Source organism: Cyanistes caeruleus, chromosome 11 (assembly GCF_971803275.1).
Source record: "Cyanistes caeruleus chromosome 11, bCyaCae1.hap1.1, whole genome shotgun sequence".
Classification (NCBI taxonomy): Eukaryota; Metazoa; Chordata; class Aves; order Passeriformes; family Paridae; genus Cyanistes; species Cyanistes caeruleus.
The window spans coordinates 20,411,160-20,425,394 of NC_141711.1; the positions used below are offsets into that span (position 1 = coordinate 20,411,160).

General features: G+C 42.8%; 1 protein-coding gene across 7 annotated transcripts in view; it reads right to left on the reverse strand.

Annotated features, from left to right (window-relative positions):
* Window positions 1-14,235, reverse strand: part of FGD3 (FYVE, RhoGEF and PH domain containing 3) — a 96,279-nt gene that overhangs the window by 20,943 nt on the left and 61,101 nt on the right. For all 7 annotated transcript variants that reach the window (XR_015275060.1, XR_002867651.2, XM_086846324.1 and 4 more), the window contains exons 6-14: window positions 13,306-13,442; window positions 11,919-12,075; window positions 7,141-7,279; window positions 6,322-6,380; window positions 4,626-4,772; window positions 3,901-3,993; window positions 1,928-2,007; window positions 1,497-1,527; window positions 933-1,034 (exon numbers count right to left, since the gene is read on the reverse strand). Coding sequence is in view for 5 of the 7 variants with exons in the window: in XM_086846324.1 (XP_086702450.1) it covers window positions 933-1,034; window positions 1,497-1,527; window positions 1,928-2,007; window positions 3,901-3,993; window positions 4,626-4,772; window positions 6,322-6,380; window positions 7,141-7,279; window positions 11,919-12,075; window positions 13,306-13,442 (945 nt within the window). In the remaining 2 variants the exon portion in view is untranslated. The remainder of the gene's footprint in view (window positions 1-932; window positions 1,035-1,496; window positions 1,528-1,927; window positions 2,008-3,900; window positions 3,994-4,625; window positions 4,773-6,321; window positions 6,381-7,140; window positions 7,280-11,918; window positions 12,076-13,305; window positions 13,443-14,235) is intronic.

Below are 14,235 nucleotides of genomic sequence, written 5' to 3' on the forward strand. Positions count from 1 at the left end.
GATAAAAAATCCAGGTTATTGAGTCACCAAATCAGTCCTGAACCTCCAAGGAGAGATGTCAAAAATGGTTAGGTACCAAAACAAAAAAAAAAAGCCCTAAACAATTTTGGAAGACCAGGGAGGAGGAAGACAAAAAGCTCCAAAGTTGAATCCCTGCAGATGGCCCTTCTCTCCCTCTTCTCCAAGACCCACCATGTCTGAAGTCATAAAGTCACAGACAGCACTGTATGATATATCTAAATATTTTGCTCTCCCAAGCCCCATTCCTCTTTGTAGGAAATGCCTGTGGTTATCACCATCATTTTCAAGCTGAATGGAGAGATGCTGTCCTGATGTGAATACTTCTAAAACAAAATACCTACAAAAACACAACACAGTGATTCCTTACGGCTGTAGAGAAACAATTAACTTTCAAGACTATTTTACATATTTAGTTGAAGAGTATTTTTCTGAAATATATTTACTATCTATAAGGCAGTATTTTAAGATCCTTTTAAAATGTGTTATTTTCCTTCCAAGTTTTTAAAATATTTTAAATAATAATAACATCAAAGCAATAATCCCAAACTATGTCTCTGACAAGATGGGGAAAAGTAATGAATAAAACCTCCCAGGGACACAAATAACATTCTAGACAGCTAAGCACTTGTAACATTGAGGAATTATACCTGTTCTGCTAAAAAAAACCACCAGCCTGGAAAACATGCCTGATGGGTCTTGGGCATTGAATTGTCCTGGGTAATTTATTCTGTATCTGCATGGCTTAGTAGCTGTGACTGATACACATCTGAGAGCCAGAGAAATGGAGATGACTGCCCTGTAATGTCATATAAAAATCCAGAACAAGACTCCACTAATTTAAAGGTAGCTGTGCAGTTCTTAACTGTAGGTAAAATTGTTCTGGCAAAGGAGAATGAAGCACTGGTACTTACTGAGGAATCAGGAAGATGCTCCTCCTCTTGTGAAAAAGAGCTATTGAAAGCTCTGAAGGTCTCACTGTTCTGTTTGTGCTTTTCTATTGTGGCTTGAATGACCTGAGACAAAAATGTCAGCAAAAATGAGAAGCATCACAAAAAAAATTTCCCTCATAGGTAGGATTATCATTTGGTGAAAAACCCTTACACTTGTATAAATGAAAGGGAAACTTAAAAACCTTAAGTGGTGGTGCTAAAGCCATTATTGTTTCAGTTAAAAACAAAGACTGCCATCAGACAGTGTCTCCACAAGTCAAACTGGAAGAATATACAAAGTCTCTTTTCATACTGGGCCTGAGGAATGCAGGAAAGGGAAGCCCACTGGAGCCCCCAGACAATTTCTGGGGCCAACTGGTCAGCACTGGGACCCTGACTGAGCTCCACACTTCTCCATGAGCAGCTCCATCAGACTGGCCCACCCAGCTTCCCTGCACAGCCACATTAATTCAGAACCCCAAAATGATGATTTCAAATGCTGCCTGCATGGTGATTCCCTCCTTATCAATGGTGCTTTGTACTAACATGAATCCATTCCTTCTTCTCCTCTTCTGTCCTGTTAAAACAAAAGAAAAATAGAGTAAACATCATCATTCTACTTACAGTATTTTCAGTAAATTCAATTCCCAGCTTCACAGCTTTATATTAATTATATTTTTAGCTCTGCTATCTATTTATAAACATTATTGATAATTCTTGACAGTAATTATTACCAAATGCCAAAAATACTTGAGTTGTTCACACAATGGACCCTACAAGCACTACTATAAACACTGTAAGCATTCAATAAAGGCAATCAACACACTTTGACTTAGGACCAACATTCTCTTACATATCCAAGTTACCCACCTCTGCTGCTCACCTTGTGATTTAAAGTTCTGTCACACTAGCACAGCCCATAGATCAATTTCTCCACACATATTCACAAACCCTCAAAGAAAGAACAAGTACCATACCTGGCTTGTAGTTCCAATGATCTCTTTTTTCCTGTTATGGAAAATGTATGGGCCACATTTTGCTTGGCAATTTCTTGGACCTGTAAAAAGCACATCAGCTTTTTACTCACTGATCTTGTCTTTCCAACTTTTTTAATGACTTACAAATACAGTCATTCTTTGGAATGCTTAGTTGAAAGGATCATTTGGAATAAAGTATACAAATAGAAAAAGTAAGGGACTGTTTCCATAGTTACCTGTCTTGCTACAAAACTTGTGGGTGTGTACCACCACCAAGAGTCCTAGAGCAGTAGGGGGAGAAGGTGGCTCCTGTGCCAGCCAGGGTACAAGGCAAGTCTCTCAATCCAAACATGCCACACAGTCACCATTATTCTGCTCTCCTTTGAATGATTCTTATAAAAATTTTAAAAACCCAACTGTCAGAGACTGAAATGCTGTAATTTATGTCTTAAACATCTTCATGAAAGACTTTGGCCTGTTATAGCAAAACTGTACAAAAGCTGCAGAGAAAACCACCAAAACCCTGACTGGAGCCCTACACAGCTAATGGATGAAGATAAGATGAAGTGACTCAGGGGAGAAGAATACATCCACAGAGGGATCAAGCTTAGCACCCTGGGGTGGAGGCCACAGCCTCAGGACTATCAGCTGCCAGGCTGGAACAGACCCTCTCACCAAAGGGTGGGGGTAGGAGAGGTTTTGGGTGTGTCTGGAGGAGGTCTCTGATCAGACAGTGAATGCCCATCCCCAGCTGCACAGAGGAGCTCAGCTGTGGGCCCCTTCACCCTGGGAAAAGCTGCATCCACACCAAGGACAGCAGAGTCATGGCCCATTACAGACTCCCCAAAGAGGTCCCCAGACCCTGCACCAGAGATGATTTGACAGATCACAGAGTTGCAAGGGACAGCATCAAAGTTGCCCTCCCCACCAGAGGCACCTGAGCATTCCCACCTGGCCCAAAGCACTTTATTAATCCACTGGATTCCATACTTTTCAGCAATGGGTGGCAGGGGGACCACCAAGAAGAGCAGATGGAGGGGAGCAATGCAATGCTGTTGGGACCCTGGCAAGGGTGATATGCTTCCACCTAACCCCAGTCACCCTCTCCCTGTCCCCCACCTGTGCACACCTCTTTTTCTATTTCTTTCCTTCTTTTCTCTTAATTTCTCTTAGCCTCTTTTCCTGTTAAATAAAATATATCACTTTTTTTGGCATCAACATCTAACTTTGTTTAGTTTTAATAAGTTTTGGAATATATTTTGAACCTTTCTGGGTTCAATCCATTTTATTCACAGAGGCTTAGTTTCTTCTGGTCTTCTATGTTAAAGCAGTTCGTAACATCAAACAACCCAAAAAACCCAAAAAGAGACAGAATCATAGAATCATTAAGGTTGGAAAAAATCTTTAAGATCCTCAAGTCCAACCATCAAAACAGCACCATCACATTCACCACAAAACCATTTCCTCAGGTGCAACATCCACATGTTTTTTTGAACACTAACAGAGATGGTGACTTCACCACTTCCCTGGGCAGTCTGTGCCAGGGCTGGACAACCATTTCAGTGAAGAAATATTCCCAAATATCCAACCTAAACCTCCCTGGGTGCAACTTGAAGCCACCTCCTCTCATCCTGTCACCCATGAGAAGAGACCAACCCTCGTCTGGCTACACAAACCTTTCAGGCAGTTGTAGAAAGTGAGAAGGTCTCACTCCATAGCTCCAGACGGAATCCCCCCAGCTCTCTCATCAGATTTATGCTCCAGACCCTTCCCCAGCTCTGTTGTGCCTCTCTGGACACACTCCAGCACCTTGAGGTCTTTCTCACAGTGGAAAAGCTGCACTGATCCAAAGTGATCCAAAGCCAGGTGTGAGAATTTTATTCCATTTTTACATTCACATAATGTTACGTGTTTGGATTCAGCAGGGACCCAAAGCTATCAAGGTGCATTAGGAAATGGGAAGAGATGCAAACCTGCAGTCCTGCAATGTCCATCTTCTCTCGGACACTGAACTTCTGGCCGATCAGCCTCAGTTTTGGCACACAGTACAGCACCATGCTGTTAAACTGAAATGAGGCAAGAGTTTAGCTCAGGCACTTACATGCTGCACACAGCCTGCACCGTCAAACTTTAGGGCTCTGGTGAGTTTTATTTTAAGACATAGTTCTCAAGAAGAGATTTAAGGTGAGAGTGAGGCTGATGGATCACTATTGATAGAAGTGGGCAGACACAAACACATCAGCCAGTCACTTCTCCCTTCTGAATTTGCCATAAAAGAGCTCTTCTCCCAGTGCCAGTGAGAGCTGTCAGCAAGGTGGTTTGGCAAGAAACCACCTCCTGTGGCACTCAGCCTCTGAAGAGGGAGATGGAAGAAACCCCTTTGGGCCTGACAAGGCATCAGTGAAGGCACAGCAAGGAAGGAAAAAATAAATTTTTGAGGAAAAAAGCTACAAAACTTCTGCTTAGAAGGAGTAGCTGGGCTCAGCTGGTGAATGCTTTTTGTCTTTAAGCTTAGGAAGATGGAAACATACCAGAGAATCATAGAGTCAAAGGATGGTTTGGGTTGGAAGGGACCTTAAAGCCAATCTCATTCCACCCCTTGCCATGAGAAGGGACCCCTTCCACTAGACCAGTATGCTGTAAGGCCCATCCAAGCTGAGCACAACCCTGAAAATAAAAGAGCAACTAAAACACTCACCAGGAATAAATACCTATCCTGTGCTGTGCCATTCTTTGCTGAAAGTTTCTGAATGTGTCCTTCTTTAATGAGCTCATTGGCTGGGTTAACAATATCCTCTTCACCACCCAGGCGCTCATAGACTTCCAAAAGCTTGTGCATCTTTTCCTGCAGGTACAAACCCCCATCAATTTAAATTTAAAAAAATTATTCCATGTGGTCTATTGCCCACCATTTAATTTCTGTGGTAAGTGTATGTAAGTTGAAAGAAAACTGTCTTCCACTTGCACTATATCTTTGCATTTATATTAAAACCTGTTGCATACTCTTCAGTGCTATTCCCCACTCTGGATTGCTCATACTGGATTATTTATACTTGGATTGTACCATTTAATGACATTTTGAGATAAATTTATTTGATACTTTTAGACTATTACTATTCAATAATAAATGTGTATCATAGAACCATAAAGGTTGAAACAGAACTCTAAGATCAAGTCCAAATATTAATCTTTGGAATTTTAGAAGCAATGTCCAATAAAATCAATGGCCAAATTGGAGACCTGTACATTACCAAATAATGGAAGCGTGATTTATTTTTCCTACTGCACCACAGCAGGAGTGAACAGCCAACAATTAATTCAACCCTCCACTAACTTCTGGAGATTTTGCTACAGCACTCACTTTCCTTTCAGTCTGGCTTGAACCTCAAGCAGCAAAATTATTAAAGTAGCCTTTTCCAATGGGTTCTTGTCTACTAACAGAAAAAGCAACCAGCACAGAAACCAATGAGCCAAAGAGTTGTTTCATATTCCTGATAACTGCAGAGATACTGTACACAGCCCCCAAGAAAAGTTGTTAACCAGAAAAATTTCCACCAAAATATGTCCTTATCAAGAGAACATGCCAGACTCAAATAGAAACAGATGGTTTCCTCACTGTGTTTTCAGACATACTGACAATACACAGACATCAGCTGGTTACAGACATAGCAGCCACAGGAAACGTGGTCTCATGGTGTCCCCACCAGCTGGGGAAGCAAATATAAACCTTGTTCCCCCAAATATTCAATGGGTTCTAAGCCAGATACACAGCATTTCAGGCCTGTTTGATACAAAATGTCCTGAGACACCCGGGTGCACCAAAGAGATAACATCTGCACCTATAAAGCCCATTTATTTTAATGGTAATGCACTGGTTTTTCTACATGTAAAACATGTGCTAATGTCCAAAATCTCCATCTCTGACTGCACAGCTTTTGAAGCACCACTTTCTGAAGCTACTGATGCATGCAAAATGCACATTCTGTACACTTAAGATGAGCCAAAATCAAATCAAATCAAATCAACCTTCATTCTGTAAAAGAACTGTAGGACTAAAAAAACAGTGTGAAAATCTGCAAGGACACCTTGTGAATGGGCCTAATTGGAATACTTTCAACACTTTTCAAGGAAAAGCAAATAATGTCTTTTTTGAAGACTTCCTTTTTCAACTCATTAGGTCCTAAAGAAAGAGGGAAGTGGAATTTAAGCCCAAAAAGCCACAGAAAACTGCACTCACAATAAAAAGAACTCAGACACCCAACACATGTTGAAAACCTGAGTGACAGTCAGATATTCCTCTCCAGTTACTGTACTGAGCCTGTGGCAATGGGAGGCCCTCAGTTTAGCCAAATGTTTCAGTCAGGTCACAGTTCCATTCTGGAATTGCTACTCACCATCTTCCGGATGGCTGCGTTGGAATGGTTTGCTGCTGTTGATATCAGCTCCAGTGACTCTGCAATAAAGGTACCAATAGTTAAGCATTCTCTAGATTATATCTTTTAATAGCACCTTGGGGGATGGGTTCAGCTCTCTGAGAATTGTTTTCCCTTCAAAACTGATGATACATAAGCAATTATAGACAAAATCACTTCTGCCTGTTCAGCTGATCTATGTTTCATCTTTCTCTCCTAAAAATCTAGATGAGCCAAAGCACACAGTGACAAAGAACCCATCACCAGTCTTCCCAAGCATATTTTTAAGACTGTTTTCCTAAAATAGGGCTTGCCTGCTTATGGTGACATGGACCCTGTTTTGGCTGAGATCAAAAACTCCTCGTTATCAAGAGAAGTCCATTTCTCCTGTTTCACCATATAAATATAGTCTATCTGGCCTTCTTGGCAAGAAATACACATTTAAATACAATACAAATTTAAAACCATTCCTCCTTTCCTCCTCTGGCCTCTGCAAGGATATCCTCCTGTCTTTGTCCTTGGCCACATAATTGGTTAAACATTAAAGTGTTAGATGTTCTACTATAGCAAACTTCAACATATTGTTGCTGTTTATTTGCCAAAGCTGCTTTCATTCCTAGAGCAGGTATTCCAACCCTTTTCTTCTCAACTCCAAAAGCATTCAAAATCCCTTTGGCAAAAATTTGATTAATTCAATTCTACATTTCTACCATAGTCCTGGTTGTAAGTATCTGAACATGTGAAGAAAAAAACTGCCCAAGATTTCATTGTGCTGTTAGACAGAGAGGAGTTTACATGTACTTTCAGCATCTTTCCTGTCTGGAGATTCTTCTGGAAGTTTCTTTAAGTAGTCCTTCAGGAGAAGCTCATAACGAGGAATCCTTTGCACTGGTTCAAGCATGTGATGCTGCAAAGTCAGGTTTCCACACACTTCCTGTTTCTGTAATGCAGAGAAAACAAGAACAGGAGGGTTTGTTTTTTTCCTGCCTTTGGTGTTTAACAGCAATGAAAAATGACCATTCACATAAAACTAGAGGAGTGTACAGGAGCTTCTCAAGCCATCATGGATCAACAGACTCATTAGGTTGGAAAATACCCATGAGATGATAAAGTCCAAACATAAACATAACACTGCCAAGGCCACCACTAAATCAAGTCCCCAAGTACCACATCTGCATGTCTTTTAAATCCCTCCAGGCGTGGTGATTCCATTACTGCCCTGGGCAGCCTGTGCCAGGGCTGGACAACCCTTTCCATTATGAAATTATCCCTAATATCCAATCTAAACCTTCCCCTGGCACAGCTTGAGGTCATTTCCCCTTATCCTGTCCCTTGTTTCCTGGAAGCAGAGCCTGACCACCCCTGGCTCCACCCTTCTGTTGATATAGGAAAAATTATGTTTATGAAAATTCAGAATTTTAAAAGCATATAAAGTGTAAGCAGGTGGAGGGAAACATAAATATAGCTTATTTTAAAGGCAGAAACAACTTGTAGCAAGAACACATAGGAATGTAACTTGTTAGGTAGAAACAGCTTGTAAAAGAACACAGAGGAATTTAGTTGCTAGGTAAAGGCCATAAAGGTAAGATGTATATTGTGAAAACCCAGTAAAGCAACACATAGGTATTGTGATAAACCCCATAAAGCAAAACCTGTGGTTTAAGAAGCCAGCAAGAACCAGGCTTCTAGTTTTGTCCAGGGCAAACTGACCTGGGAGAAAGCCAAACCCCCACTGCCCCTGCCCAGAGACAGAGGTCAGCCAGTGAACACTGAGGAAGACGTCTTTACTTCATCAGAAGACATCTGCTGGTGACCTCCAGGAGGTGTGGATTCATTATTCATATTCAGACTCATTATAATCTGAAGCAGGAGGTGGAGAATGGGCAGGGAATGGGCAGGCAGGGAGGTGTGGGCTTGTGGGATCAATGTGTATCTGAACCTGAAACCTGTCTCCATCACACAGGCGTGCATGGTGGATGATGCCCTGTGTCCCAGCTGGAATAAAACATACTGCTTTACAATTTTAATCGTAAAGTCCTTGTTCCACAACTCACTGTCAGGGAGTTGTGCAGAGCCTGAAGGTCCCTCCTGAGCCTCCTTTTCTTCAGGCTGAGCCCCTTTCCCAGCTCCCTCAGCCCCTCCCCAGCTCCGTTCCCTTCTCTGGACACGCTCCAGCCCCTCGAGCTCTTTCTTGTTGTGAGGGGCTCAGAACTGACCCCAGGACTGGAGGTGGTGCCTCAGCAGAGCCCAGCACAGGGGATGGCACTGCCCTGCTCCTGCTGCCACAGCGGGGCTGGAACAGGCCAAGGTGCCCTGGTCCTTCTTGCCCAGCTGGGCTCCTGTTCAGCTGCTGCCACCAGCACCCCCAGGGCCTTTCCTGCCGGGCCCTTTCCAGCCCCTCTGCCTCAGCTGGGAGCTGCAGGGGCTCTTGTGACCAAGGACAGGACCCAGCACTTGGCCTTCTTCATCCTCAGACCACACTCAGATCCAGCCCCTCCTTCCTGCCCTACAGCAGGTATCAGAGCTAGCAGGTTTTATGTGAATCTTCATCCCATGTCCGGTGTTTTCTGCTGATATGCAACTATCTTCCTTCAGAAGGCTCAGAAAAGCTCTTCCCATCCATGGCCCTGTGCAGCACTGTTCTCCCAAATACATGGAATTAGAAGGCCCCCAGGGATGTATTGCTTGCCAGAGCTCACTGTATGAGCAGCAGACACACTGCTCACACATCAGCTTTGAAAGGCAGAGATCTCTCAAATTCTACTTCTTTTTCACTAGGCCAAGAAGGGGAGGAGGTTTGAGTCTGATTACACTGAACACCATCCAATAAGGCACCGAGGTGCTCCGCCTACAATGGCACTGAGTATTGCAGTGTACTTGCTTTCATAGGATCCTGTGAAGCGAAAGAGTATTTCTATTTAAAAGAGGAGAGATGACAATCTCAGTAAGAATCAGTTACTTGCTTTAAAGCACACAGGAAGTTTCTGCTAGCTAAGTAATCTGACTCCACAGCAACATGTTAACCACAGACACACACCAGCTCTTCTACACAGCATTATTTTTACATCAGGCAACTAATGTGGTCTGTTCTAGTGTAAACAGCCTCTCTACAACCATGTTAATTTTACTGTGTGTTTCTTAGAGAAAGGAACTTCTTTCAAGTAGCTGCAATTTCCTCATAAATATTCCAGCCCACAGCATGCTGCTGACTTGCTCCATTCTCACAGCAAGGCAGGAGATAATGGGATGAATGTCTGAGAGAAAAATATTGGCTATCCTTCCAGAAGTTCAAGGGACTAAACTTGATAAGTCACAGTCATCAGCTTATAAGTAACATTTGATTTTTGTTTTCTGCTTTCCCTAATTTAACATGATTAGTAACAGTGAATGCCTTAACCTGTATATTATATATACAGTATTCCATTAGCAGCTTAGGTAGACAGTGCATCCCTGAAGGATCACAACACACTCCCAACTGGTATGCTGAAAATATTGTGGCTTTTGATAGTGCAGAGATATGTCAGATGGGTGGTCTAAGCATTCTGGGTCCAATCTCTGCCTCCTACACCTATGCTCACTGAGCAACAGAGCAGAACAGAGCAAAAGGTGCTGTGCAGGTGTGATTAAATATCCTCCAGTGCAATTCTGCCATCAGCAGGCTGCCTGTATTGCCAGTGCCTACACTGCCTGGCAAGAGCTCTGCTCAAGCAAAGCTGCCCATGGCCTGAACCAGTGCAGACCGACAGGTGACACACATCATTTGTGTTGGAAGCTGGCTGGTGGGAAGAGACAGGTGAATTTTGGAGAAGGGAGTTGCCTGTGCTGTAGGAAACACAGTCCCAAATGGATTTACCCTGCAGAAAGTCATGGCTTGCCACAAGCTGAGGACAGCAAAACACAGTGCTGGTGTGCATGCCCTTAGTGGGAGCAGGATGGGTACAGGCAGAAAAAGAGTAAGAAAAGGCCATGTAGAGCAGCAGTGTAGCAGGAAATGACCTCCCCCAGTCCCTGCTTCTCCAAACTTCTGTCTGAGTCTCTGACACAGCCCTAAACCTCCACACAGGGCCTCTCCTCCCCCAGCTTGCTAGGGGATTACTTGATTCCCGACAGCTGGCCCAGCCACAGTCATTCAGGCCCCCAGCCCCCATTTAGGGCAGGCAGCTGTGATCCCTGCTCAGCTTAACCCACTCCTTGCCAGCCCTCCCCTCCTGAAGGATGGTGTCTGCTTTCCCAGGACTGGCATGAGTGTGCTGGAGCCTGCATCCCCTCAGCTGGCCCAGGGGATGAGCAGGATAGAGCAGTTTTATGGAGACATTAGCATAACTGGAGCTCTTCCCCTCTCACTGTGCAGCTTTTTGTGTAATCATGAGTAAACACGTGAAAATCTATGTAAAGCATCCTCCCGTGGAGCTGTGATCCCAGGAGCAGCATGCCACTTTGGAAACCTCAGAAAAACCAGGCAAACAGCAGGTGTGGTCAGTGACATATCCAAACTTAAGCACACCCACCTCAGAATGAAAATGTATTTATTAAAAAAAAAATAAAGTTAGAAATGAGGAAGACAAATCCAAAAGAGTCAGAATTGCTTGGCCAAGGGTGAAGTTTCATTCTGTGATTTCTGATACTCCTCTTAAATCACAGAATTGTGAAATGGTTTGGGTTGGAAGGGACCTTGAAGACCATCCAGTCCAATCCCCCATCCACTGTCCCAGGTTGCTCCAGGCCCCACCCAGCCTGGTCTTGAACACTTCCAGAGATGGGCCACAGCTTCTCCAGGCAGCCTATGCCAGGGCCTCACCACCCTCACAGGGAAGAATTACTTTCCAATATCCCATCTAACCCTGCCCTCTGTCAGTTTAAAGCCATATTAAAAATTAAATTAAATAATAATAAAAAAAAAAAACCAAAAAAAAACAAGCTTGTGTGACAGTTGTATACCAGCAAAAGAGAAGAAAGAAATGACACTGAAATTGTGTATTTTTAGTGTAAGTGTCTTATTATCTTGACAAGGTGTTTGTTTTCCCAGTCCATGGACTGGGAAACAAATAAGCACACTGAATTAAGTGAGGATCTCTCACTCCTGATTCCAGCCAGCAGAAACTTAATTTTTTCCAGTAGGCAGGAGTGGGTGTGGCCAGGGCCCCAGTGTTACTGGATAACACCTCAGGTCATTGCCAGGCTGGAAGAAAGGATCTCACTTCAGAGGATAAGGCTCCTTATGGTGGAGCAGGTGTGGCACACTGACTGGAGGGAGTGGTTTGGGTGACATGGCTGCAGCTGGATTGAGCTCTGCACTCTCTCTTTAGTACACTTTTATTTTTATTATTAATATTGTTGCTTTTACTGTTTGTTTTCTTATCTCATTGGTGTTTCCAGTAAATTGTTCTTACCTCAACCCACGATTTTTCCCTTTTGTGCCTCCAGCTCTCCTCTTCAGATGCTCCAGGGGAAGGGGCAGGGAAAAGGGCAGAGAGGGAAAACAAAGGAGTGGCAGTGTGGTATTGGAGTCTCTAAACTGTGGAGTATCATTCCTAAACCATTACAATCTCAAGTCTTATTCATACCAATTAACAACATACCTGTATATTCTGAACAACGTCTTTGAAGGGAGAGGAGCGCTGCATACATGTGTTCACTATGTCCATGGCCCTGTCAAAGTTCTTTACATATTCTCCATACATTTTCAGAAAAGGAGCAAGTTTCTGCAGGATATCTCCCAGCCGTGGGTTGACACTCCTATGGTGAAGAGACAGGTAAGTACTGAAATCTCTGGAAATCAATGGTATCTTCAGAGAGAAAACACGGCTGTGAGATTTCCACAGTTGTCTCCCACATCCCAAGCACTTACACATGTGTGCAATCAAAACAGGCTAAGTTTAGTTTAAGGTAATCTATACAATATCCTAGATGAAACTTCCAACCTGAATCCTGATGTAAAAGGGATGGCATTTCTGTCCTCACTGTCTTAAGTGAAGAGCAGACTGACTACATCTACATATCTCTTCTGCCCAGCACAGAATCTCGTGGGAAACTTGTACTTATCAAAAATAACCTTTTCCACCATACTCAAAGATCTGAATTGGTTTTAATGCAAAGAGATGGTTCAGCTCAGATCCCCAGGGGCCAGTAAGCCCAGGCTGAGCAGCATTAGGCACAAATCTCTCTCCTGCAGAGTCATTGCCAGGCAGAGAGCCAGCCATTCTCCCCCAGTCTGCCTGTGCAAGACTGTCTTCAGCCAGCTGCCAAGCTTCTGTCCTCTTCTGACTCCCAGACTCTGCACTTCTCCTCCCCTTTGTTACAGTTATCCCTGCAAGTGCAAGTCAGGCACTCATTTATTCCTTCTGATCACTGATGAGCATGTGAAGACTGGACTCAGCCAAGAGAGAGCCAAGCCCTGGTGCTGTCTTGGTCAGCCAGGGTACCTGGGACTGCAGGACACCATGCAGCCCATTTGTCACCTCAAATTTGGTTTCCTAGATCTGACTTACAATTAACCTTTCTACCTATCACTGCATTTCTGCCTTATCTACAACTTACAGAATCATTAGGGTTGGAAAAGAGCTCTAAAATCAACAAGTCCCACCTGCAACTTGTTATAGTAGCCAAATTTTATTTGGTATTTGAAAATATTTCTTTCAGCTTTGGAGCCAAAACAAGCAATTTCATTCCTTCCTAGTACTGTAATTTCATAGTACTTCAGTAACAGGAGAGTGAGAATGCAGTAAGGAAAACAGCTCTGGCAATAACTTCGAACTGAAAAAGTGCTCACAATGTATTCTGGAAATTTTGAGTGCTCAGGCCTACTCCTTAAGTCAGAAATGTTTGAGAGACTTCACATTAACATATTAAATAACTAATGTAACTACTGCATTAAACAATAAAAAATTTGGAATTCGACTAGGCCTTATGGTCGCTACAGTTTCTTGAAAATGTATTTTGAAAATAATTGTAATGACAGCTACCTACCATTCTTGTGTAATTCTTGTTTTGAGCTCAGGAAGAAGAAATTGTCCATGGAAACAGTAGATGGAAGAAATATTTGAGAAGATGCCTGTTATCACATCAGATGAAATCCCTGCTTCAGACAATTTAGTGCAAAAAACCTGCAGAAGGCAACAAGACAGTACCAACATTTTTTAGCAAAAAACAGTCCTAGACATGCTGATTTTAGATTGTAATTTTGCAAAGCTAACTGCTTAGAACAGAGCTGCAGATTTTGACCCCTGGTAGCCTTGGAGTCTTCAGGAGGTTCACAAAACTTAAGCCCACTGTCAACCAGGGTTAGATATATCACTACAGGCTATAGAAAAAACTAGGAATATCTGAGCTGCAATTCAAAAAAGACTGAAATAACTGAGAAGATCAGACATCTCATATTTGGGAGTGCAAGCTGCAAAGAACATCCAGTCCCTGAAAAAGCATTTACTGATGTTTACACAAAGCAAAATTAACCAAGTGATTGGGTTTTTCTCAGTAGGAAAAATTACACTGAACAAAAGGGAAAAAGACATTCCCTAGATTTCTGTGGTCTAGAAACAGTCTCTGTTCATCTCTTACAAACACTGTAAGTCTTCCATAGAGCTCCAAGAGTTGTAGGGTGAAGGGTTCTCCAAGTTAGAGCTTCTAATATTTCTAGCCAGGTGACAATTTTCTCTTTTTTTTTTTCTACTCATTTTTAAAAAGCACTTGGCTAGCAATGTGTCTCATCCCCACTTTTATTTCTTTCCTGCACATTCATGGTTTTTTTCTTTGAGATAATTATAGAAATTACTGAATTGTGTAGCATCAACTCAAAGCCTATAAGAAAGAAAGCTCAGACTCATCACACCAGTTTCACATCATCCCCATGTGTAAACATGATGGACAGCAATTACAAAACACAGCAGTAAAGAAATA